Source organism: Cladophialophora immunda, assembly GCF_000835495.1.
Source record: "Cladophialophora immunda strain CBS 83496 unplaced genomic scaffold supercont1.7, whole genome shotgun sequence".
In the NCBI taxonomy this organism is placed as follows: Eukaryota; Fungi; Ascomycota; class Eurotiomycetes; order Chaetothyriales; family Herpotrichiellaceae; genus Cladophialophora; species Cladophialophora immunda.
In genome coordinates this window covers 3,006,395-3,030,860 of record NW_015622547.1, presented here as the reverse complement: position 1 = coordinate 3,030,860, position 24,466 = coordinate 3,006,395, and the positions used below count along the sequence as shown (strand labels likewise).

The following is a 24,466-nucleotide window of genomic DNA, read 5'->3' as shown; positions in this document are numbered from 1 at the left end:
TCGAACACCGACGGAGCAAGGCTGTCGTAATTTCCTTCCCTTTTACTGAAAACCATGTGGTAGGGCTATCTGGTCTACCTTCAGACATTGAAATTTGGAATACATTCAGTCTTTTCGGCATATCTTGTAGACCCAGCAACAGGAGTGCAGAAACTAAGTGGTTGAAACCCAACTGCCGTGGCGAGGTCACCACTGCTACCCTGAATCCTGGTCTGGCGAAAATGGGCAAGCCAAGGTTGATCATCATCATAAGGCATGCCCAGTCTGAGGGGAATCGCGACAAGGCAATTCACCAGACAACACCGGACCACAGAGTCGGGTTAACAGAGGAAGGACATCGACAAGCCCTCGAAGCAGGAGAGAAGCTCCGTGCTCTTCTCCGAACTGACGATACACTTCACTTCTTCATTTCCCCATATAGAAGAACCCGCGAGACAACAGAAGGCATTTTGAAAAGCTTGTGTTCCAATGACCCTGTGCCTTCGCCGTTCCAACGGCACCATATCAAAGTCTATGAGGAACCAAGGCTGAGGGAGCAAGACTTTGGCAATTTTCAACCAGACACCGAAGAAGTCGAGAGACTGTGGCGAGAACGTGCTCAATATGGCCATTTCTTTTACCGCATTCCTAACGGCGAGAGCGGGGCCGACGTCTATGACCGTGTATCATCCTTCAACGGTTCGCTTTGGAGACGGTTTTCCGAAGATACGATGGCCAGTGTAGCTATTCTTGTCACCCACGGTCTCTGCAGTCGCGTCTTCCTGATGGCCTGGTACCACTACAGTGTGGAATTCTTCGAGGATCTCCGAAACATCAACCACTGCGAGTTTTTGGTTATGAAGCTGGGCGCAAACGGGAGATATGTGCTGCAGAACAGCCTACGGCGATGGTCAGACCTTAGAAGGGAAAAGGCGGCCAGGAAAAGCAGTATCTCCTCCGCATCGACGCCCGCAAATGTTGAAACCATACCGGTTAGACGCTGGACGATCTCTAAAAACGCCCACGATCCCACCGGAGCCAGCTATATTCCTACGCCGGTGCGGAAAAGCACGATAGATATGTTCAGAGACGAACCCGAAACGGTACAAGAGAAAGGCGAGTCTAAACGTAATCCAAAGGCAGTGGCAACCGAGACAAGAGGTGGAACGAGCAGAGACCAAAGTCGCACAAGAGTACGGTCGTCGAGCAACCTTCGAACCTCCCTTAGTAATCTCGCTTTGGATACAGGAAGGAAAAGTACGAATCTGGGTGGCATAAAATCATACCTTGGCAGAGACGGTGGTGGGACAAGATCGGGTCAAGGCTCACCATTTGGGTCCGATGACGAGACTGAAAATGAGAGTCCTAAAGGAATCACGCTGCCTTCGGGACCGTTGTCAGGGTCGCCCGAGAAGACCAAGAAAGCTTTCTCTTCGTCACTGGCTCGAGCATTGCGAGGAGAATTGGATGATCCCAACAGGAAGATGGCCGATGCCTTGGGTGACCAGAGTGATGCAGAGGTGGAAGAGGCGGATCTGGAGATTGGGACTCAGGAGCGAGTTTCCGGCGAGCTTCAGCAAATCCTAGATGAAGAGAGGCGAGAGCGGAGCCATCGAAGTATCTACTAGATTGCCTAGCAGGGCTGTGAGGTGTACGCCGGACATTGTTTATCGAGGATCAGGCTGAGGATGACGGAACTAGAATGTTGAGGAGGGGGGGGGTTTCAGCCTCGTAGCCTCGTAGCCTTCCAGCTTTGCGCCAAGACAAAATTGTATGTGGTGGCCCAGCCAATCGAAATAGGTGTTTTCCTCTCTCTCCTTTCCCTTCGGCCCTGGACCATCGAGATGGAAACAGGGTGGGAGATCTGGCTTGTGCAGACCAACACACGGAGTACTTGAGCCTGCTTCCAGGCTCGACATCAATGTCAAGATGACCGATGCTCTCTACGACCTCCTGCAACCTCGTCTTGCGTCGACATCTCAACCCTCATCCCCATCACCAGAAATATCCAGATATTTATCCCGCCTCGTCTCCCTCCGTCTCAGTGACTTGACCACAACAGAGCCTCAGTCACTCAGTCAAGCAGCACAGTCCAATCTATTCTCCATACAAGCGCTGAGTTCCCGGTCCCACCGCACGACGACCACATCATCAGATCATCTCAGCATTCTCCGCAATTCACTACCGCTTATATCAACATCGGCTGAATCGATCAAAAATGCGATTCCGGACCTGGATGCCAGCGCCGTGAGCTTTGCCTCAACTTACACCAAGTCCAAAGAGGAAAGCACCTCGGGAGGCGGGGGAAATGCTATCCTTACTGCGCGGCGCGAGGCCGCGCTTCTCGCTCGACAAGCGGACAAGGCTCAGGATATCTTGGAGCTTCCATCCTTACTCTCTGCTGCAATTGCCTCAGCCCACACTACATCAGCGACATCGACAACTTCCTCATCTTCCGGTGTCAGCGGCGCCAATTACACCCAAGCGCTTGATCTATTTGCCCATATTAAGCGCCTTCAGATCCTCTATCCCGACTCACAGCTGGTAAAGTCCGTACTCGCCGATGCCGAAAGTGCAATGAAGGACATGACAACAAATCTCATCGCTAGTCTTCGGGGCCAGAACCTTCGTCTCGCTGCTGCAATACGGATGATTGGTTGGTTACGGCGGGTGGCGCCAGAGCTGTCAACAAGCAAGGCCACGGGCTTACCTTCAGCCAATTCTCAGACCAACAAACCGGGCCTGTTCACGCCGGCATCAACTTCACAACTCGGACTGGGTGCGCCTGCATCATCACATCAAGAAGACCACTTTGGAGCTCTATTTCTAGTCTCACGGCTGTGTACGTTCCTAAGCATGACTGAGGCGCTCTCTCCCCTACGCGATCTAGCGGATCAAGAGACGCTGGCAAGGAAAGAAGCGACCGGCTCCAGAACGCATCCAAAACACCAGCACCCGACATCCTCGAGTACGACACGGCCCCCACCGACCCGAAAGTCCTCGTCCGGTGTGAGCTACAATCCCTCGCTGGCCGGCCAACAGACGGAACGCTACCTGAAACGCTTCATTGAAATCTTTCGCGAACAGTCGTTCGCGACAATAAGCATGTACCGCAACATCTTCCCAGCGGACGAGCAACCACAGCTCCCGCAATCTTTCTCCTCCGCTGCTCCCCCAGTGTCACCGCTAGATTCATCTCTCACGTTACCTCCAGCTCTGCAGACATTCCCACTGTACTTGGTCGATATTTTCATCTCCACGCTGAAACAGTACCTTCCGAACGTGACAGACCCGGCAGCGAGAGAGAGTCTGCTGATGCAGGTTCTCTACGCGGCGAATTCGCTGGGCCGGCTTGGCGCAGATTTCAGCTTGATGATAGCGGAGCTCGATGAGGACCAAGATGAAGGTGAAGATGAAGATGAAGACGTAGACAAGGGACAAAACGCGGCAGAAACCGCCGCTGAAGACCTGGCCACGGACTTAGAAACAGGGGTCGAAGCAAGCGAATCCGTATCAGCGACCGGAAGCGATGTACCCAATGGCAAAGGGGACAGCGAGGCCGAAACTACAGCTCCGCAAGAGCCAGACGTAACGGCAGCGGCGACAGAGACGAAGACGAAGACGAAATCCCAGCCTGAGCCGGAGTGGATCTCCATCATCAAGAAACACCGCGTGCAAGCCGCAAGGTTGGAGGCGCTGGCTGCGGGACAAGAAAGGACGGACAGCGTCCAGAGACAAGGTTCTGCAGATGTCGCTGTTCGATAGATTTTCCCTTTGGGATACCCGACAGATACCCATTTCAGGCTCTGCTCATTAGATGTATTCGCAGATAGTCAGATCTGAAAAGACAGTCGCTTGATGTGTGGACGACCTTCGATGAAGAAACTGATATCCAACGAAATCAATCCAGCATGACTTTTCCTGAGCGTTATTGCTCATCTTGTCCGTTCCTGTTCCTCGGCTCCTCACCAACCTTCTCGGCTTTCAGCTGATTTTGGAACCCTCAATCTATCGGACTTCCAGATACCTTTTGTCTCCAGAACGACCCAAGCATTCCATCAATGTCAAGAGATACCCATCCATCTCTCCATTCAGGTACAAAAACCTCTTCAGCCTCATTTTCAGCTGCAACAAGCCTTCAACAGCTCGTCAGAAATGGAGAAGACACGTTATATAGATTGGCCAAAGATGACGAAGAAATGCTGAGCGAGACGGGTCAAAAGGTGCGAGGCTGGACTTTACCGAATGCGGAAGTCGTGGTTACGTACAAGCCCAACATCCGCACAGGCGCCAAGGGGACGAGAATGCCGCCTGTGCGGCAAAACCTCGCAGCCTGTAGACACTGGCGTATAGGCCTAAAGTCACTAAAGGTCGTCCGCTAGTAGCAGCCGCTGAGCTCCCTGTTTGGTACCCTCAGAGCCCACCATAGATGCGACTACACGGCATCTTAAGTGGTTGACGAACCGAGCCCGCCTCGCATCATCGCGCATGCGCCTTGCACTCAAAAAATAATCCAGAGTGCCGTCGCGCCCCAATCTGCGCACTTCACTTCGCAATCGGCAAACAACCAAAAGCCCCTTCCCTCCGCTTTTCCACTGGGGTGAGGTTTGTTCGCTGTGCTCCGTTTTGGGTCCTCGTTGTTAACCTTTGTTCAGACCTCAGGCCTTCCGGTGACAAGCGCGACACCTACTGGCACCCTTGTGAAAAGACGATGAATTGAGGCCAAGCTGAAGCGAAAGCCAGCCTCCAATCTTGTCCCTTCTACACGCGAACTTGTTACCAGGGGCGAGCCTAGGTCCGTGGGCAAGCTAAGCGCGATGTTCTTCCTACGATATCTCGAGCGCGAAATCAGCATTCATCCATCCTTTTTCGCGGCCAATGTGAATGAGAGGCTCAAAGACCAGCTCTATGCGGATCTGGAAGGAAGCTGCAATGGAGAATACTACATTGTGTGCATAATGGACATCTACAACATCTCCCCTGGAAGAGTGAGGCCGGGCTCTGGAGAGGCGCACTTTACAATCCTTTACCGCGCCATTCTATGGAAACCGTTCAAGGGAGAGACGGTAGGGATTCATGCCGTGACTTGGTGAAGAGCATGTGTTTTGACCACGAGAATGACAGATCGATTGCGCCGTCTCCTCTATCAAGCCCCAGGGAGTCTTCTGCGAAGCTGGACCACTTACTGTGTTTGTTTCAAAGTTGGTAGGTGGTATTGGTGGTCATCTTGGGAGCGAAATGTGTTGATGATTGATAGCATCTTCCGCCTGATATGCGACACAATCCCGACGCCACCCCACCGCAATACTCCAACAATGCTGGTGATGTGATCGAGAAAGGCTCGGCCGTTAGAGTTCAGCTGATCGGCTTGCGGAGTGACGTGGGCAATATGTATGCCATTGGAAAGATGTCCTCGCAATGGTTTGGGTAGGTGACAGCCTCATCTCTAGGTGTGCAAGGTTGTCGCTAACGGGAACAGTGTTGCGTGAGAAGTTGATCACAGCAGTGCAGCATTCTTCTCGCAGAGAGATTGTCTGTTATGTCAGTACGATTGGATCGAACCAGCACCCCAAAGTCTGCAGTCTTTGCACCTGCCCCGTCTCACGATTGTCCTCAATCAAATTGTTAACACCGCCCTGTGGGACTGCATTCTGATGACGAATCGCATACAAGGCGATCTTGGCCGCAGAATAGGCTGACATATGATCAAAAGACTGGGACGGTTGTTCTGGATATGGAACTTGCAAGATTGGATCAGACAGCAGTTGTAAAACCGACTGTCGGTGAAGTGGGAGCCCCAAGGCTGATCTCTCAAAGGGCACGCTTGTGGGGGTTTGAGCCTAGGGCTCAAACATGGCCCCCAGCAAGGAGCAAACTCCTGAAACAACGCTAAGGCGGAGCACCTGCATGAAGCTCGTCTTTGGGTGTTTTGGACGCGATGGCGGGGCAACGCGTCTCCCCATTGAACAAACCTCACGCAGCCTGCACCGCTAAGGAAATGCAACTTTCAGGGACAGCCCATTGACATCTTTGCTCCCTTTCGCAAACCTACCAAAACACCCTTAGATTCCGCTGCTGACGCCTCAATCTGTTCGTCGGCTCAGTATTCTACATTGTAGTCGTCGGGCGTCGGATTTTCCTTTCCGAATAAAGACATCGCATAGCTCGCTGCCTCACCTTCCACACTTGGTCGATCTGTTGTTTACGCAGCGGCTCTTTCCACTTGACTTTCCTCCACGTACACAAACAACGCAGTCCCCGTTGAACAAGTCTCCTGCACGAGTTCCGCTACGATCGATTCCTTCTTTCTCTTTGACAGACGCCTCCGACTAATTCGCAGAGTTACATCTCGAGTCTGCAGGGTCGTCATCAAGATGACGCTCAAAGACGTCTACCAGCGTTTCCTAGAGTTACCCAATCCTATCAGCCTGTCCGAGAATGCCTCCCTCCACTACATTACCACCCTGACTACCTTTACACAGCCCGTCAACATTGTTCGGCATCTTGAGTTTCAAAACAAAAAGTCGGTCAAGGCCAAAAGTGCGAGGATAATTTCGGCTGTGGAGGGACCTCATGCCATTGCCCTGGAGGTTGAGACGGTGCTGGAATTCATCTCAGGTGGAGGATCATACCTGCCAGGTCTCGAGAACTTTGTTGTCGACAAAATTGCGATAATTCCGACGGTAAGGGTACTCTGTTCCACATGACGGCGCCAAAACTGACGGTGAACTCGACTAGACGCATATTGTCCATTTCGATGCCGAACAGAAAATCTCCGTGATCCGTATCTCCTGGGATCAAGCGTCATTGCTGAAACAGACCGAAGTGATTGGTTCAAGAGGCAAGAATTGGCCTGTGGTCGACGGCAAAGACCAGGTCAGACTCATCAACTCCAGCTTGACGGCGGTGCCCCCGGCAGCAGAACTCCCCACTAGTCCCAGAGGTCGCTCCGAAAACCAAAGTCTTGCATCGTCGCGCAATGCGTCCCCAAGCAAGAGGCACATCAAGGACCCTCATGCAAGCCTCGACCTCTTCTCACCGAAACCCGTCGACGAAAATGAGCGAATTTTGGGCCCCAATGCTGTGGCTCCGCGGGCGTCAGCCAGACCCCCGCCACGCGAGATGAGCGAGTTGTTCGCGGCGGGACATGAAGATCATGAGCCAGGATCGCCAAAGAAAGCCCCGGTCGAGCCTGTCGTTGCACCCAAAGGAGGCAGCAACCAGAAGTTCGCGCCGCCCCGTCTCTTCGCTGACGACCCCAATGAGCCCGCTCCCGTCGGCTACAAGTCCAACCCTGCCAAGTACAACCATTTCGATCTCGGAGAGGAGCTGGAAGATGATCCACTGCAGTATCGTGACGTTACTCCCAAGCCGAAGACAACGATGCCGGTACGAGGAAAATCCAGCAGACAGCAATCTCAATGGGATTTCGCAGACTTTTTTACGCCAGAGAAGGTCACGCAAAAGGTGCGAGATCAAGACATAGTCCACTTCAGCCTTGACAGTGCCGTAAATGACCTCGAGACCCCGGGAAAGAAGGTCACAGGGAAGCCACGCCGCGACAATGAGATCCACTTTGAATTGCAGGACGACGGAACTCCCATCGAGCGGCATGCCGTCCCAAAGCCCCGAAAAGACGCGGAAACGCACTTTCAACTGAGAGATACCGCGACCCCAGCTCCCAACCGTACCTCGGGCAGGCCGACCAGCTCGGCCAGTGATCGCATGGGGCTATACTCAAATAATGTATTCGACGAGGATGAAAATGGCAGACCGCAGGAAAAGGCACCGCTCTCAACCATCACCAACAATACCAGTCGCAAACACGATTTCGACAGCCACTGGACAATGGCTGAAGCGTCGCCAGCCAACGAAAAGGCCAATAATGAGAACAAGCCTGTCAGCAAGCACCGCAAGAAGCCGTCACAAATGGAAACACACTGGGACCCGTATGAGGAGACACTCGACCAGCCACAGAACCCGCCTACGCAGAGTCGGTTGAGAAAGGGCATGGAGAGTCACTGGAGCATGGGATCAGAGGAGGAAAAGGACACCACCAATGGGAAAAACAAGAATCAAAAGAGCTTCTGGGACTTTTGAGCATTTCGTGAAGATTGATTTTCAGTAACTGCGGAAACAAGAAACCCCAATCGAGGAAAGAACAACAATATTGTCCTGATCACGCATGGCAGTGAACGACTGTTGAATGAGAGATGTCTATAGCATCGTCATGACATTGTTTAAGGAGGCAGTGAACAGATACAAATAGTTAAATAGGTACTAAGTGATATCGTACGTCGACGCTCACCGCGGATGATCTGCTCCGGACGATGCATCTGCAGATTGACATCATCATCCTCTGCTGGGTCCAGGAACGGGGAAAAGGATCTGGCGAGTAGTAGGAGGCACGGAGGAGACCCTCGTAAGAAATGGGCTGATGGAGAGCCCGGAATTAAGGCGTCCCCCTCCTTCAATCGACCGCTACTCGATGCTGGCCCGGTGGACGATGGACGGTGGGCGGTGGACGGTGGTCTTCCCTGCGAGGGACATGCAATTCTTCCCACTAGTTGAGTTCCCGCACATGGTCCTGTGTGCTGTGAGTCATCGACCAGCCTAGCGGGCGTATCAGATCATGATTGAGTGGTCTGCATTGGGTGCTGATAAACTGCGCATGCTTGTCGAAAAGGCTCGCCGGCTGCGCTGCGCCGTGCAGTTGCTCCTCATCGGTCAAATCGAGTCGCTTACCACTCCCAAGGTTCTCGCTGCCCGCTAGTCTCCTTTCACTTTTCTATTCATCCGTGGCAATTTCTCTCTGTTGCAATTCTCTTTTCTTTCCTTCTCTCCCACTTCTGCCGTCAGACGTGGCACAGAGAGACGCCCCCTCAGCTGGAGAAATCGAGGGTTGAAGAACCCTTTGCTGGCCATCCACGTGCTGCCCCAACCAACTTCTACTGCTGTTGGCGCAGATAATTGTGTTAAATCCGAGCGCCCACTTGACCCAGGCTGCCACTCAACAACATCTTCAATCGCTTTTGTTGACCTTTGGACTGAGTATCCATCGGAGTCGCAAACGTCGATTGAGCAGTCGACCTGCCCGTCCGAACCTCCGCAACAGGTATTGCGACCACACAGACGCTTGTGGGGGATTTTGGAGCATTGAGTGTGCTCTTCCGCAGCCAGCCTTTGCAGCGGGGTTTTACAACAACGCAAACACAATCACCGAGAGAGATTGGACTGCAAGACAGCCCAAGACTACCTTACAATGACGCCCACGCCTCCCTCTGCGAACTCGTCGCATTCTGGCGCCTCTCCCGACCAATTCCGAGTCGTGCGCAAGCGGAACCGAATCCCCTTATCGTGCGCGCCGTGCAGACACCGAAAGCTGAAATGCAATCGACAGTCTCCCTGCGATAACTGCACAAAACGAGGAGATACCGCCTCCTGCACCTACGCCGCTCCCGCGGCGAGGAAGAAGGGCAGCCAAAGTCAGAATGCTGCCAACGCGACCCCGGATGATATGCAGAATCGGATAGACCGGCTTGAGGGATTGGTCCTGTCACTCATGACCAATGGCTCACAAGCAGCTGGTCCAGCAGCCGCTGCCCAGGCACTTTCGGCCGGGTCGAGTACTATGGAAAGTGGATCGTTGGGGCCGAATCTCGACAATGAATTGGAAGAGAGCGCGATGATGGATGATGCAGATGGCCAAGAACCTGAAAGTGAGACGGATGGTGTGACCAAGAGCTTTGGGATTTTGAAGGTTGACGCTGAGAAGCAAAAGACCTTTTATATCGGCGAAGCGCATTGGGCAGCCCTACTAAATGAGATTGGCGAAGTCAGGAACTATTTCGTCGCCCACAAAAAAGAGTATGAGGCCCAGATGGAAAAAGTCGAGCAGGCCAGGAAATCCATGGGTGCGGACGTGGGGTCAGGCCCAGCTCTACTCTTCGGCTCTACTATTCCACCCAGTCGAGCCGAGATTCTCGCACAAATACCATCACGGTACATGTCTGATATCCTGATCGGACGATACTTCAATACCTTTGACCCAGCCACTCACATCCTGCACGGCCCGACATTTCAGCGACATTACAATCAGCATTGGGCAGATCCGTCCAAGAGCTCGATTGTTTGGGTGGCCATGCTGTTCTCCATGATGCGTTTGGCCATGTTATCTTATGGACGGGAAGGTGATGAACCTCCCGAGTTTCGAGGCAAATGTCAGGACCTGGCCGCGAATTTCCGCACGCAAATGGCTCACTGTCTCATCACGGCCGATTACACAAAGCCACACAACTATATTATCGAGACGCTTATATTCCATCTGCATGCGGAGTATACTTCCAACCGAGATGCTGAAGCCAGTGTCTGGGTGCTGGTTGGCATGATTGCTCGTCTCGCCATGCGGATGGGCTATCACCGCGACGCGAAGCTGTTTCCCAATTTGAGTCCATTCCAAGGTGAGATGCGGCGTCGTGTCTGGACATTTGTACGCAGTGCCGATCTTCTCTTTTCCTTTCAAGTGGCGTTGCCATCGATGATTCGCATTGGCGACTCCGACACGGAATTGCCGCGCAACATCTACGACGACGAGTTCGATGAAGATTCTGCGTCATTGCCACCGGCTCGTCCTGCCAGTGAAGCAACGCCAATCTCCTACATGATTGCAAAGGGTCGACTGTCGTTTGGTTTCGGACGAGTTTTGGAGGAGATTAATGGAGTCAACCGCAAAGGGTACGACGAGGTCCTCAAGATTGATCGTGGATTGAGAGATATCTACGAGAGTATTCCCGATCATCTGAAGCTTCGACCAATGGCAGAACAAACGCTAGCACCCATTTCACTGATCATGGCTCGCTTTAGCCTCGCCACGGTTTACCACAAGTCCCAATGTGTCCTCCACCGCCGGTACATGCGGCTTGCCAGAAATGGGAACCGATATACACATTCGCGAAAGCAGTGTCTAGACTCGGCCATGCAACTACTGAGCTTCCAGGCCATTCAACATCAGCAGAGCCGGGAACGCGGACGATTGAGGAGTCTACGCAACCATGTGAACTCACTGACTGCGCACGACTATCTCCTGGCAGCAACAATCGTCTGCATGGACCTATACAATCACCGAGAGCGGCCTGATGGCAACAACAACGATGTGAGCACTCCGAATACTTCGGTTAGTGGCGGCAGTATCAGCCAAGGCAGCAACATGTCGTCAGACGGAGCTTATGCGCCTGGACTCAGTTACAATCGCGAAGACCTCATCCATGCATTGGAAGAGAGCCGCGATGTGTGGATGGCGAACCGTGACCTGAGCATCGAGGCTTATAAGGCCAGCGAGCTTCTGAACGTGCTGATCTATCATATAAAGCTGCCATTTTTGCCGAGTAACCCACAGAACTCGCAACTTCCAGGAGCATCTCAGCAGCCTCAGGGTTCGAACAACGACGAGCAGAACGCGGCGATGACTCTGGGCATGCTTCAAGCTGGAGCCATCGGCTCCAGTGGACAGAACGGAGGCATTTCACAGGCGGCGTCACCAGGTGGTTCGTGGGAAAAGGGAGGGTTGTATCCCAATTTCGGCACCAATGGCGAACAATTCAATACGGGCATTTTTGGAGCGGCGAATGCGACAAGCCCATTCCCCAGCGGGTGGTTTGGCGGTGCGATGGGCAACCTGGACCAAGGCATGAATTTGGATTGGGTAAGTTTCCAAGGCTCTGAGTTGAAAGATATTGGTGATGGATACTAATCTCCATCTACAGGAGGCATGGGATCAATACATGCAGCCCTCGAATCTCACACTCGATCCAGCAGCGAGCTTGTGGTCGAACAACTCGCCCAATAACAACCTGTTCACGCAGACGTCATCTCCTGAAAACACTAGCACGGACGCGACCTTCGGGATGAGCACGGGGTCTAGTTTCTATCCTCAGACCATAGGAAGCATGATGAGCGGGTCGACACCAGACCTCACCAAAGCCGAAGGGTCTGGGCAGACGCAGCAAATGCCCAACTTGAGTGCAACTTCCACCACGAGTGCGAACAACGACAACAGCGCTGCGGGAGAGGTGTTTATGGGCGTGCAGAGTCCGCAGGTGGCGAGTTGGAAGTGGACCGTGATGAGTGACAAGAAATGAGGTTTTGATATTTTGAGAGTGATACCCGCCCTTGGTTTGTAACGATATAGCTGATGGTCAGAAAAGGGACATGGATTACGCTGAGAAAGCAGAGGGAAACAAATGGGAAACGCCAGAGGGATTGTGTGTAGACGAGAGATGAGCTTCAGTTACCTACATAGGTACCGGGATGTATGAGGGAAGGCCCATCGAGGCTGCGGACAAAATGTAAAAGGAACGCTCTCTGGGGGGTTATCTCTGCTCGGGTGAGTTTGCCCGTCTCGATTGTGCATCTGTCGAGGATATGAGTCGTCTATACGTCAAACGGGGAGCCCGAGCTGAACAAGGCCAAGGCGCAGAGGGCTGCATTGATACACGTACATGGCAGCATGGCTACTGGAACTCGCTGGTGGGCGGTGACCTCTCAGGCTCTGACCTCCCCGGGTCATTCTGTTCCCGGCCTAGCCCCCCCTGATCGAGCCGAGCCTAAAATAACGACCCCCCGGCGCGCCAGGCCCTTTAGGGATCCTTCATATTGCCCATCAATTCCTCCTCAGGCCTTCCGGGCTCTTTTACTCCACAATCCCTTCAGTCCTCCACTGTCGAAATAATCCTCCATTCCTTTTTGTCTCCAGCTGAGGGCGACACAATGCACGACAAGACATGACCAAGCCAACGGGCTTCGAGGGCCAAGCACTCTGGTCCAGGTTTCACTCCTTGTTTGCTGCCTTGGATTTGATTAATTCTGACTTTCGGACTGCGGTTCGTGTTGTCACTGCCTTCGAGTTGGCGGGTCGCTTTCTAGAGTTCTTCCCTTCCTTGAAACACTCTTCGTTGCTGCTTCAGTAGTACCTCACCCCTCGCTCGACCTGATTCTACTCACTTCACTTTCTTGTTTCTGACTGTTCTTGTTCATACTGACTCTTTCCGTCTCTCTCTCCTGTCTTGTCACGCGGTTCTCTCTTCCTGTCCAGTCGACATGTCCCTGTGAAGCCAACGGGACAATCCCTCTTTACCCAGCTTTTCCATCCAAGCCATCCGCACCCATTCCAATACCCAGTACTAAAATCTCGTTTCGAAAGTCGAGGCTGACTTGACCTTACCTCCTCGACTACAAACCCTCTTACCTGCGGCCATGGGGCTGTTCAACCGCAAGACCAAAGCTGGTGTTGTCACAGACGCAGCTCCAAACGCCAACCCTGTCGCAGAAAAGCCCAATGGCTCCAATGATTCCACACATGCCTCTTCGCCCGTCCCTGCTGCCGGAGGAGTCCTCCCTCAATACAATCACAACGGTCATCTGGTAACAAGAGGCATCCATCCCGATGGGGAGAGTGGTCGCAGCGGAATTCACCCGGTCTATTTCTTCAAGATCATATGGACATCGTCTTGCACAGTTTCGAGCTGGGTCAACATCCTGTGGCCTTTCGTCCCCGCGGCCATTGCTCTCCACTTTGTCCATGGCGACCATCATCTGTGGACCTTTGCTATCAATTACATCGCTATGGTTCCCTCTGCCAATTTGCTCGGGTTCGCTGGACAAGAGCTGGCGAGAAAGCTCCCAAAGGTCATGGGCATCCTCATCGAGACAACTCTGGGATCTGTCGTGGAGATCGTTTTGTTCATGGTCCTAATTGCTAAAGACAATGGAACTGGCGAGATCGGAAGTGGCAATAAGATCGTAGTGATCCAAGCCGCCATCCTCGGGTCCATCCTTACCAACCTCTTGCTGTGTCTAGGATCCTGTTTCTTAGTAGGCGGGCTGGTGCACAAGGAACAAACATTCCACGCGGTCATCAGTGAAGCTGGATCGGGATTGCTCTTGGTTGCGGGATTTGCCCTCTTGATCCCCAGCGCTTTTTACTCCTCATTGAACCGCAGCACCGTCCCTGACGGCGAAGAAGGATACACGGCCTCACAGTTACGCAGCGATACCCTCAACATCAGCCACGGCGTCTCTGTCATCCTCCTGGTTGCATTTGCGCTTTACCTGCTTTATAATTCACTTTCCCACGATAACATTTTTCAAGAAGTCCTCGAAGCCGATGAAGAGGCTGATAGAGACAGGCACAGAGATCTCAAAAAGCCAAAGTTGACCATGACCGAGTGTATCGTGGCCATTGTCTTTGCCTTGACGTTCATTTCCCTCATTGCAGTCTTCCTAGTGGACGAGATCGAGTTTGTCGTTGCGAATGGAGTTCCGGACAACTTCTTGGGTCTGGTTCTCGTGCCGTTGGTCGAGAAGGCTGCGGAACATTTGACTGCCGTCGACGAAGCATATGACAATCAGATCGTAAGTTCTTTCGCACCAGGGTTGGGAAGAGCAAAAGTGGCTAACTTCGGACTCTGCAGAATTTCGCTCTCTACCACTGCCTTGGACCTTCTATTCAGACCGCCCTGTTCAATGCCCCTCTGGTCGTCATCGTTGGCTGGGGTCTTGGTAAGCCGATGGATTTGAACTTTGAAATCTTCATGGTCGTGCTTCTGGTCATGTCTATCTTGGTAGTTGGCAATTTCCTCAGGGATGGATCTTCCAACTACCTGGAAGGCGGTCTGCTTGTGGTATGTTCTCCCACGACTAATGAGAAACCGGAATGTCATAACTGACCACGATCACACGCAGATTGTGTACGTCATTATCGCAGTCACCGCGTGGTATTATCCTAATGCCGAGTTGACCACATCCAACGGGACTTCGGGAGGGACGCAAAGTAGCGGTGGAGAAGGCACTGAAGCGCTGGTCAATGTCGCCAAAATGCTGTTGGCTTGAGTATAGCACACGTGGCCATCCAAAATTCGATACATTGGGTCCTTCGAAAAAGGAAAATTCAACAGGCATGCTTGTCAGGATTTTGCGGATACCAAAGCAAGGCGTCCAGGTGTTCAATTTCTTGCGCTGATGACAGCAACTCCTGTTTGCGAGAGCTTTGCATCATTTGACGACAAAAGATATATCAAACAGAGAGCTTTGTGCTCACGAATCGCTTACCATGACCGCTGGGGTAGAGTCCGTCCGTTCCAAGATACCTACCAAGTATATGGATCGGATGTAGGAAGGGGTGCCAGGGGAACCCTGCAAGGCTACTACCGCGCGAGGCTACGTCATGCTTTGGCTTTCCTGGCCCCGTCGTGCCCGTGTTCCGGCCAGGGAACAAGTTCGACGGAGGGGGTACGGAGGGGGTACGGAGTAGAGAGCCATCGGCTACGAGTTGCGCTCTACTCGGTACTGCTACGTAAAGATCGTCAATCCAAGTGAAACAAGGCTGAAGTAGAATCGAATCTTAGAGGGCGCGGTCACCGAATAGAGATTCCACAAAGGCAGGAGGAGGAGAAACAAAATAAATTGTGTCTTTAAAATAGAACTGGCGTGCAGGCGCATCGCACTCAGGCTCTGAGCTGGTACCTGCAGGTAGCCGGCAAACTATTAGTTCTGGGTTGCGCGTGCCCTTAACGGGGAGGAGCCTTCATTATCAGCGAGGGACTCGTAATTCTGAGCCGATTGAGGCGGATATTGGTGAACACCAGTCAAAATCCAGGCTTCATGCCGGGCGCTGGTGGACGCGGCTTGGGGCTGGCGGGCAGGGGAGATTGGGCTCCAGGCGGTGCCTCACGAGCTTGGCATATCGCGGTGGACACTGGATGGTCAATATTGGGCGTCTGGGAGACTAGGAATCTGGCCAGCACCACCCCAAACCCCGGTTACCCAGTTAGTAGGGAACTCCCGTACCACAATAACCTTTACCGTCCACATCCTGAGATGACAACCCTCGTATGCAGGCATTCAGCATCATAGCAACCACAGTGTCTATACCAGTCAGCAGTCTATACGCTGACCTCGGAGCTGCATTGCTAGTTCCCTTTCTGTCCTGAATCCAATATTACTTGCAGACATCCAATCACATCCGAACGAGCAACGCACCTCGACCCGAGATATGACCTCCGATCGTCCTACTCCCTCTACGCACCGGTGACCTACGACCAATGCTCACATCCATCCTGCCCTCGTAGGTCTCTTTTCAACCCCGTGAGACTGAGATGCCATCTGTGGCATCTGAACCTCCTCTGTCCGTCGTCTCCAATAGCGTCCACTCGAATTCGTCGTCGTTGGAGGGCCCTCCGAGGAAGTCCCACGACAAGACCATCAGCGGTGTCTTTACCTACACAAACGGAACCGATGTCGAGGCAGGATTGTCTGATCACAGACTGGATCAGCTTAAGAGTCTGCGCAACAATACTAGTCACAGCTCCCTGACAAATGGCATTCCTAATGGAAACGTCAAGGTGCCCCCTCGAGATCGAACGCAATCCAAGGCCGGCAGCACCAACTCGGCCGCAAGCACGGGCGCTGCCGCAAAGTACACTGAACAACTCTCGAGGAGTCCCGCGTCATCAGAGGGACCATTGACCAAGTTATCTAGTGTTGAGAATGCGGCAGAGCAATATATTGACGAGCAAACTAATGGCCTCCCCGAACCCTCACCCAGGTCGCAGTCGACGCCAGAGTTGGGTAAATTGAAAACGAACATCCCTCCCGCAAAGCCCGAGTACGATCCCTACCACATGGTCACCGCTTCAACCGTCCCGGATTCTGCGCGAATAGATGGAGAGACGAGCTCCGCCGGCCTCTCTCGCGCTGCCGTTCCCGTACTTGCACGATTTTCCTCTCCGCCCGCCATGTCCCCAGGTGCTTCAATACAGGATCGACATTCTGAACTATCTCCCACTCCCGAGCCCCCGAAACTCACACATCGCCATACCCTACAAGTTCCGAAGGCAGGTGGCATTGGCGCAGTCGGTCGGAGTTCGCGCGACTTCTCCTTTGCAGGCGGGCCTTCTGAAGAAGCGCTCTCCACCGCCACCGGCCGCTTCTCCCCCACACGAGAACAGCACGATGGAACTGTAGTGCGGCACAGACGAGCGTCGCTCGGCCTGGTTCGTAGGACAACTCGGTCGATGCAATCGGATGCCCATTTAGAAGAGGTTCCCCCCGATGAAGATGCTGCGCGTTGGACAGAGCTCATCAAGCAGAAACGAGCGAGCAGGCGCAAAAGGAAAGAGGATGAGGATGACGACCGCGTTATTGTCGGCAAGAAGGTCGAGGAGGGCCACGTCAACTGGGTCACCGCCTACAATATGTTGACCGGAATTCGATTTACTGTGTCGAGAACGAATGCAAAGATGGACCGGGAATTGACGGATGCCGACTTTGACGCGAAGCACAAGTTCAGCTTCGATATCACCGGAAACGAGCTGACGCCGAGTGCCAAGTATGACTTCAAATTCAAGGATTACAGTCCCTGGGTCTTTCGACACCTCAGGGCCATCTTTGGTCTGGACCCGGCCGACTATCTTGTCAGTCTCACCAGCAAGTATATCCTCTCGGAATTGGGGAGCCCCGGCAAGTCGGGCTCCTTTTTCTACTTTTCGAGGGATTATAAGTACATCATCAAGACGATTCATCACGCCGAGCATAAGCTGCTTCGGAAGATCTTAAGGGATTACTATCGACATGTGCTGGACAACCCTAACACGCTGATAAGTCAGTTTTACGGTTTGCATCGAGTCAAAATCCCCTACGGGCGCAAAATTCATTTCGTGGTCATGAATAATCTATTTCCTCCGCACCGAGATATCCACCAAATGTTTGACTTGAAGGGGTCGACCGTTGGCAGAGACTTTAGTGAGGAAGACTTAGCTAATAACCCTCGGGCGACGCTGAAAGACATGAATTGGTTGCGGAGGGGTTTGCATCTCGAATTCGACGCTCGAATACGACAAATATTCCTGGACCAGATGAAAAGAGACGTTGCTCTCTTGCAGAGGCTCCACATTATGGATTATTCCTTGTTAGTTGGCATGCACGACCTGGAGAAGGGGAATGAGGAGAATCTGAGGGAGGCGACGCTGCAAGTATTTCAGCCCGGTGGAGAGAACAACGAGGACGAATATGGACCCTCGGTGCTGACCCGAACACCCTCGCGACTGGAGAATGCGAGAAAAGCGCGAGAATTGCGGTTGACGCTGAAGAAGGAGAAGCCGGTCCCTATGGGCTTGGTGAGTGCCAAGATGCCGTCTGAGATGGCCTCAGGGGATGAAAGACGGGATCGGATTTTCTACAACTATGATGGCGGTATTCGAGCCACGCATGAAGATGGGCGAGGTGGTGAAATGGTCTACTACCTTGGCATCATTGACTGTTTGACCCATGTAAGTTGATCTTTGACGTCCTCGCTACTGCGCTGCTACTGACTTATTTTCCACAGTATGGTATGATCAAAAGAATTGAGCATTACTGGAAGGGTCTCTCGGCGCCGCGAGGGCAGATATCAGCTATCCCTCCACAAGCATACGGGGAACGATTCGTCAATTTCATCACTGGGATCACCATGACCCAAGAAGAAGCCAAGAGGCGTGAAACCGGGGAGAGTCACCGAGTCTGGGAACAAGTGCCAATACATGCTGCGTCTGCGGAGAATCTGGGACAGCCATCAGGCGCGGCCTCTTCTACTGGTCTCGACCCATCTACGGTGCATTCTCCGCCCATCGGTCCAGCAGTGGAAAGGACGATGAGGAAAGCCCACAAACAAACTGACAAGGCGACGCCGTCTGAGAAAGGTTGGAGTAAAAATGAAGAGGAGAAGCCAGACCGAACCTTGAAAACAACGGAGGACTCACGTGCCGCCATGACCTTGCCTGTCGTCACGGAAGCTGGTGAAAGCGCTGGGTCGAGGGAAAACAAGCGGGCGCTGAGTCCGCCGAACGAGGCTGAAGAAGAAAGAGAAGATCATACTCCTGACCTGGCCTCGTCACCTGTAGCCATCGGCTCGTCAACCCCAGGCGTACGCAGAGTATCCCCTTCGACAGTGGCAACAGCGACAGAAATGGGAGCAGATGACACGAGCATGTCAAGTCCACCGACCCAACCCCTTGACCTCGATCCAGAGTTGTACTCCGACGACGAAACCCCCTCGCTGCGGGATCGAAATGTGGAAATGGAGAGAGAGTTCAATGAAAAGCCACCGCGGATAGCAAGCGATTTGATCCAGCCCCAGTCACCTCTTCAGGATAGCGTGATGAGATCGCTTGACGAGCAGATGAGGGATTCTGGCGGGAACCATTAAATGTCATGTCACCGAACTCATCATCTTTGGAGCATTACACGGCCACTACGACTTGAACGAAGAGCGCATGCGGTCTTTTGAGAGCATCAGCAATTTCATTTGTTTGTTTTTTTTTCAGTCATATCACCCGACGAGGGACATGGATCGTTACAGAGGGATCCGTAAAGCTTTGGGAACAGGCGTACAGGTGAAAAACAGCAGGCCAGAGCGGGGAAAAAAAATACTTTGACCAGGGTTGGAGCATTGCAAACTGCTCCTTCGACGGAAGAGAGCCCATCCAGTTTCTATTCGGTCGTGAGGCAACACCGCGGAGCAGGTTCAGATAAGAGCCGTGTCCTGAACAGGCCATATCTGCTGCTTACACCCACAAAAGGAGGTGGCGTCCAGGTTTGCGAAAAGATTCATACTTCTGTTTCCAGTAGCGACTCTGTTTTGAGTGAACGACGACCACGGGTAGAGGAGAAAGAATTGGAAGAGGTATATTTTGTACACATAGCAGGAGGCGAGTGTGGTCCCCTACGAGCGACGAGCCTTGGGGTTCGGAGTAGGTCGATCATGACGGCGCCAGCATACGTAAACCCTGGACAGATGATTGACGCATTTAAACCTCCATCTGCCACAGTGCCTCTCCCAAGGTGGCGGCTGAAGTGGCTGAGTGCCTCCGTCACTGGCTTGGGATCCAAATCCAGGCTCGCCAGGGTCCGAAACAAGCTCAGGAATTAACCTTTAAGCGCCAGAATTCTTGTTTTTGCGCCAAGCCAGCAAATCGGCTCCTTGATTGGCGGCGGGGCTACGTAATGCCGCCTCCGCTCTGTGCCCAGGTGCCGACATCATCCAAATCGCCTGATGGGTCAAGTGACATTTCGTAGGATCGTGGCGCTGATATATAGGATCAACCGCATCCTTTAGCTGAGAAAGGAGCACCAAGTCGAAAAAACCCCCACCATAAAACCCTGCCCTTTTCTTGAATCTGACAGGAGAAACCCATCAAAAGCCGAAGAACAGAACCGAACGACTAACAACCGCAAAATAACAAAGCACGCCGAACGAGAACCAAAGCAAGAAAAACAGCCGGTAGCAGGAGATAAACAAACACTGGCAACAATGGCTCGTCCCGCATCTTCCACCGTACGTTGATTCCCCCTTTCTCTAACTTTAGGAGGGACTGCTCCCCTTGATTTTGCCATTGATTGTGTTCGCGCGAAGAGAAGCGCGTTTCCCCCCGGATCAGCGCCGCTTGCTGCAAGAGATGCTCGATAACGTTGGTTGACTGACTATGGCTGTTGCGCGACCAGAGCGATGTCTGCTTGTACTTCCTCGCGTTGTTCCTGCCTCCCCTCGCTGTCTTTTTCAAGACCGGGTGCGACTCGAACTTCCTCATCAACATCCTCCTGAGCATCCTGGGTTGGCTGCCGGGGGTTCTTCGTAAGTCCCTTTTCCTTAATATTATACAGCCCCCCCCCTCTTTGTCCTTCCTTCCTTCCCCGCTCACACGTGATTCGGTGTGCACTGAGGGAGAGGGCGTGTCGGGTGTGTTGTGTTACGCAGTTGTTCGCGGGATACAAGCTGACCACGTCTCATGTCGATTTCTACAGACGCCTGGTGGATCATCACCAAATTCGAGAAGCCCGCGTTGACCGCCGTGTAATGGGCAAGGGCGGAGATTGGTGCGAGCCATGCCAGGGTTGGGGACTTTTGCTTGCGCGTTTAAAGTCGTGGAGGACCGCAGCTGGGGGTGGTTCGACGTCCTATTCTTCCCCGCTTCCTGGGGTCTGAAGGCCATATCGTCGAGGTCGGGAAATGTGTTTATCGTTGTCGGGGGAATGCAGCTTCTTCGCACAGGACCTGGAGTGTACAGAGACGCCCGCGAGCTCTGCTGTTGGCGGCTTGATACTCGCGGCTATATCGTTGTTGGGCGTCTGGCCGGTGTGTCTGGGGAGGGACCTGCTGTAATTAATGGTGTAGAACGCGGAAGAGAGCTCTAGAGGCGGAATCAACTCTGATCAACCCTCTCTGTCGAAGGCTGTCCTTTCCTTTTCTCCCCCGACGTCTTTTGCACTTCGCTTGGGTTCTTTACTGCGTTTGATCATGTGTCACCCCCCTGCTGGTCGCACTTCGAGGTGTGTGCGGCAGTTGGCCCGTTCTCAGATATGGCCAAAATATGCCCTGCAAAGGCGATAAGAGGGAGACACGATCTTCCACGACTGCAGCTCAAGTCTAAGGCTAATAGGACTGATGGCGACAGGGCATAGATGGAGTCTGCTTCACGCCCTTTTAGTATGACACCGGCGGACTCCATCCTGCTAACTACCTGCGTATGTAGCTAGATTCTAACCTCCTGTCACCGACATCGCCCGCCCGACGCACTGTTCCCTCATTCCTCTACGCAACTAATCGAGGCGGTGTGTGGCATTCCACTCGTGCTCCATCATTATGTCTGGGCGCGGAGATAAGTCTGCAGTCGTACCTAGGCAGACATGCGGATCGGCGACATGTCGAGCTTGCAAGACTAGCAACTATAGGACAACGTCTCGGCGACTTCATTCATGCTGCACTCGAGGACCGTGGTTGTCTCCCAGGGTCAAGGCGGTGGGAATGTTTCCGAGACGAGGCTAAAAGGGTCGGAGAGACTGGGTACATTCGGTATCTGAATTGGTAGCGTGCTTGAGTGGGGGTGAGAGGGAGGTTTCGAAGTGAGCTGGCGGTGATGAATGGAGACTTTCCCTTAGGCGACAGCATCCATAATGATAGTAATAATAGCCCCGGCAAGCTCCAGCGACCGATCAGGCAGCGGAAAGACATTTCCAACTTCCAACGCGGGGCGGCTGTCAGCCTGGACGTTTGACAGGTGTCGGTCAGTGCCAGCCGGTGCCGGTGGTGCGGGTGAGTGGAGACGAAATTTTGATCGTGTGCGAAAAATCTCAGCGACTTCAAACAATCCGACAGCCGAGCCGTGCAAACAGTCATCCTGGTTATGTGTTTGTCGACCGACTATTCTTCCGGTATATCCTTAGTCAAAGCCTCCTCCTCCTCTCCTCCTCGACAAGAAAGTGTCTCTCCCTTCACGGTCTGGGAAGGGAGTGAAGTCTGAAATCATCCTCGAACCCATATTGCACTCTGCCCCCTCCTCCCTCCTGCGTACCCTGCAGCCTCCGCTGTCAACATGCCTTCCGGATCTGTTGAAGCCGGCGTCAAGAGAAAGCGCTCGAGTACGTTCAAGTCGTCAGGGCCGATCTGGAAAGACCCTCCCCAGCAATGAATGACTGTTCTGCTTCTCTACGATCCAGCCGTTTCATGCTCGGTCTGGCTCACACTTTTCTGCAGGAGCGCAATCTCTCCCCCCACCCGAACTTCCTCGACTCGTCGCCGAACAGCACGTCCCCATCGCCGCGACCGACAAAGACACGAAGAGACTGATCGTGGTGCTGTCAAATGCCTCCCTCGAGACGTACCGAGCTGCACATAGCGGCAAACCAGGAGGAAAAGAAGAGAAGTATTCGCTCTTGAACAGCGATGAGCATATTGGTGTCATGAGAAAGATGGGACGAGATATCAGTGATGCCAGACCCGACATCACACACCAGGTGGCTATACATCCCACTGATCCTCTTGTAGTGGCGAGCTGACTTCAACGTCCAGTGCCTGCTTACTCTGCTCGACTCTCCCATCAACAAGGCGGGTAAACTACAGATTTACATTCACACAGCCAAGGGCGTTTTGATCGAAGTCAGCCCTACTGTCCGGATTCCCAGAACCTTCAAGCGCTTTGCAGGTCTCATGGTCCAGCTGCTGCACAGACTCTCGATCCGGTCGGTGAATTCGCAGGAGAAACTCCTCAAAGTCATCAAGAACCCCATCACGGATCATCTGCCACCAAACTGTCGGAAGGTCACTCTGAGTTTCGACGCCGAAGTCGTCCGAGTCCGCGACTACGTCGATACCCTGGCCTCCAACGAGAGCATATGCGTGTTTGTCGGGGCCATGGCCAAGGGCAAGGACGACTTTGCCGATGCCTTCAAGGACGAATCCATCAGTATCAGCAACTACAGCCTCAGCGCCAGTATTGCTTGCAGCAAGTTCTGCCACGCTTGCGAGGACGCTTGGAAAATCATCTAAGTGCAAGCGGGGGCTTTTTTTCAATCAAAGGTAATGCCTCTGAGCAGACTGATGTTTCCTCTCCCAGGTCGCGATATTTTCTGACTCCAGCCGTGGGCCATTCCGGCGAACTGGCTCGATCACAACATCGATGCCGGGTCGCATGAGTGGCCCCTCGATACGGTTTGTGATGCATTGGGGGAGTGTTGGATCTGGCGTTTGTTTTCACAACAAGACATAACATGGTTCAACAACACCTCAAGGCGAGATTTCTTTTCTCCGTCTGAGATACCCGTAGGTGCACGTCAACCTGCCCTACACTGCTATCCACAGGCTATCAGAACAATGATTGATGCACAAAAGTTTGGAGGGGAGACGCCAGTCTCGGCAAATACTGTTTGATAATGATCCGGGCATCTCTAGGTGTCCGTTGGGTAGCCAGAAGCGGATGTTGAAGACACCGCTTCCCCAGCGCCGTCAGCTGGGCGAGGAAATGGTTGAATATAACCACATCCTCACGTCTACCTAGGTGCATATACCACCATCTTCCACAAGTCCATGCTCCTGCACTCTACCTTGCCGTAATGTTCTTGTATGAAAGATTCCTTTGGGTGCGGATCATCATGCACGAATTGCAGCTGTTGAGACTCCATAGTATTTGTTAAGGAGCATGAGAAGGTGAGGCACGTGAGCGACAGCCACTGTAGGTAGGTCCAGCCTACGCCACGAGACAGACACGCATCTCAATCATTCTCTTCCATCATCTGCATCATCTCTTCTGCCGTGGCACTCGAGGCAAGCGACGTGTGGTCTGTACGGTTCTTCTTCGTGAAATCCCTGGCCCTTTCTCGCAGTGAATTAGTCCTTTTTGTTGCCACAATGCGGCGTGGCGTGGCGTTGACTTGACATGACTGTGACAAAAGCAACGAGGTTGGATGCTAGAGCTGGTCAAGTCACTCATTTGGTCAGTGACTCCATGGCACGGCCTCGGCGACCCAAGGCAGACCGAGATGTTGAGGTTTTAGTACGTGGTACCTACATGGTCGGTATGTATGCGGATCGTGTCACGCTCCTTGTCGAGCAAGGGGCTGTGAGAGCGAAGCTGAGGGCGAGGGTGAGTGTTGAGTAAGAGGTGAGGAAGCAGTTGACTGGCAC

General features: G+C 53.0%; 9 protein-coding genes across 9 annotated transcripts; all 9 read left to right on the top strand.

Annotated features, from left to right (window-relative positions):
* The first annotated feature begins 46 nt into the window (after positions 1-46).
* Positions 47-1,792, top strand: PV07_11770 (uncharacterized protein). The gene has a single exon (XM_016399236.1). The coding sequence runs from the start codon at positions 222-224 to the stop codon at positions 1,605-1,607; it is 1,386 nt and encodes a 461-aa protein (XP_016243798.1). The 5' UTR covers positions 47-221; the 3' UTR covers positions 1,608-1,792.
* Positions 1,791-3,890, top strand: PV07_11769 (uncharacterized protein). Its single transcript, XM_016399235.1, has one exon. It carries the CDS (start codon positions 1,909-1,911, stop codon positions 3,742-3,744), a length of 1,836 nt encoding a protein of 611 aa, XP_016243797.1. The 5' UTR covers positions 1,791-1,908; the 3' UTR covers positions 3,745-3,890.
* A 906-nt stretch (positions 3,891-4,796) lies between these two features.
* Positions 4,797-5,468, top strand: PV07_11768 (uncharacterized protein; the record flags this gene model as incomplete). The annotated part of the gene is made up of 4 exons (XM_016399234.1): positions 4,797-5,045; positions 5,104-5,184; positions 5,237-5,406; positions 5,459-5,468. The coding sequence occupies 4 exons, from the start codon at positions 4,797-4,799 to the stop codon at positions 5,466-5,468; spliced, it is 510 nt and encodes a 169-aa protein (XP_016243796.1).
* An 885-nt stretch (positions 5,469-6,353) lies between these two features.
* On the top strand, positions 6,354-8,079 carry PV07_11767 (uncharacterized protein; the record flags this gene model as incomplete). Its single annotated transcript, XM_016399233.1, has 2 exons — positions 6,354-6,662; positions 6,718-8,079. The coding sequence occupies 2 exons, from the start codon at positions 6,354-6,356 to the stop codon at positions 8,077-8,079; spliced, it is 1,671 nt and encodes a 556-aa protein (XP_016243795.1).
* A 690-nt stretch (positions 8,080-8,769) lies between these two features.
* On the top strand, positions 8,770-12,554 carry PV07_11766 (uncharacterized protein). Its single transcript, XM_016399232.1, has 2 exons — positions 8,770-11,680; positions 11,742-12,554. Exons 1-2 carry the CDS (start codon positions 9,242-9,244, stop codon positions 12,114-12,116), a joined length of 2,814 nt encoding a protein of 937 aa, XP_016243794.1. The 5' UTR covers positions 8,770-9,241; the 3' UTR covers positions 12,117-12,554.
* A 300-nt stretch (positions 12,555-12,854) lies between these two features.
* Positions 12,855-15,468, top strand: PV07_11765 (calcium/proton exchanger). The gene is made up of 3 exons (XM_016399231.1): positions 12,855-14,388; positions 14,448-14,657; positions 14,719-15,468. The coding sequence occupies exons 1-3, from the start codon at positions 13,231-13,233 to the stop codon at positions 14,863-14,865; spliced, it is 1,515 nt and encodes a 504-aa protein (XP_016243793.1). The 5' UTR covers positions 12,855-13,230; the 3' UTR covers positions 14,866-15,468.
* Positions 15,469-15,846: 378 nt separating this feature from the next.
* PV07_11764 (uncharacterized protein) lies at positions 15,847-19,836 on the top strand. The gene is made up of 2 exons (XM_016399230.1): positions 15,847-18,302; positions 18,359-19,836. The coding sequence occupies exons 1-2, from the start codon at positions 16,131-16,133 to the stop codon at positions 19,214-19,216; spliced, it is 3,030 nt and encodes a 1,009-aa protein (XP_016243792.1). The 5' UTR covers positions 15,847-16,130; the 3' UTR covers positions 19,217-19,836.
* A 1,056-nt stretch (positions 19,837-20,892) lies between these two features.
* PV07_11763 (uncharacterized protein) lies at positions 20,893-21,201 on the top strand (the record flags this gene model as incomplete). Its single annotated transcript, XM_016399229.1, has 1 exon — positions 20,893-21,201. One exon carries the CDS (start codon positions 20,893-20,895, stop codon positions 21,199-21,201), a length of 309 nt encoding a protein of 102 aa, XP_016243791.1.
* A 955-nt stretch (positions 21,202-22,156) lies between these two features.
* On the top strand, positions 22,157-23,928 carry PV07_11762 (ribosomal RNA small subunit methyltransferase NEP1). The gene is made up of 3 exons (XM_016399228.1): positions 22,157-22,425; positions 22,541-22,800; positions 22,856-23,928. Exons 1-3 carry the CDS (start codon positions 22,380-22,382, stop codon positions 23,330-23,332), a joined length of 783 nt encoding a protein of 260 aa, XP_016243790.1. The 5' UTR covers positions 22,157-22,379; the 3' UTR covers positions 23,333-23,928.
* The last annotated feature ends 538 nt before the right edge of the window (positions 23,929-24,466 follow it).

Excerpts from the sequence above, each read along its gene's own strand:
- PV07_11770 (XM_016399236.1), top strand. The coding sequence starts at position 222 with ATGGGCAAGCCAAGGTTGATCATCATCATAAGGCATGCCCAGTCTGAG.
- PV07_11769 (XM_016399235.1), top strand. The coding sequence starts at position 1,909 with ATGACCGATGCTCTCTACGACCTCCTGCAACCTCGTCTTGCGTCGACA.
- PV07_11766 (XM_016399232.1), top strand. The coding sequence starts at position 9,242 with ATGACGCCCACGCCTCCCTCTGCGAACTCGTCGCATTCTGGCGCCTCT. Across the intron at positions 11,681-11,741 it reads AAGGCATGAATTTGGATTGG|GAGGCATGGGATCAATACAT; the intron begins GTAAGTTTCCAA and ends CTCCATCTACAG.
- PV07_11765 (XM_016399231.1), top strand. The coding sequence starts at position 13,231 with ATGGGGCTGTTCAACCGCAAGACCAAAGCTGGTGTTGTCACAGACGCA. Across the intron at positions 14,389-14,447 it reads AAGCATATGACAATCAGATC|AATTTCGCTCTCTACCACTG; the intron begins GTAAGTTCTTTC and ends CGGACTCTGCAG. Across the intron at positions 14,658-14,718 it reads TGGAAGGCGGTCTGCTTGTG|ATTGTGTACGTCATTATCGC; the intron begins GTATGTTCTCCC and ends GATCACACGCAG.
- PV07_11764 (XM_016399230.1), top strand. The coding sequence starts at position 16,131 with ATGCCATCTGTGGCATCTGAACCTCCTCTGTCCGTCGTCTCCAATAGC. Across the intron at positions 18,303-18,358 it reads TCATTGACTGTTTGACCCAT|TATGGTATGATCAAAAGAAT; the intron begins GTAAGTTGATCT and ends TATTTTCCACAG.
- PV07_11762 (XM_016399228.1), top strand. The coding sequence starts at position 22,380 with ATGCCTTCCGGATCTGTTGAAGCCGGCGTCAAGAGAAAGCGCTCGA. Across the intron at positions 22,426-22,540 it reads CGTCAAGAGAAAGCGCTCGA|GAGCGCAATCTCTCCCCCCA; the intron begins GTACGTTCAAGT and ends ACTTTTCTGCAG. Across the intron at positions 22,801-22,855 it reads GACCCGACATCACACACCAG|TGCCTGCTTACTCTGCTCGA; the intron begins GTGGCTATACAT and ends TTCAACGTCCAG.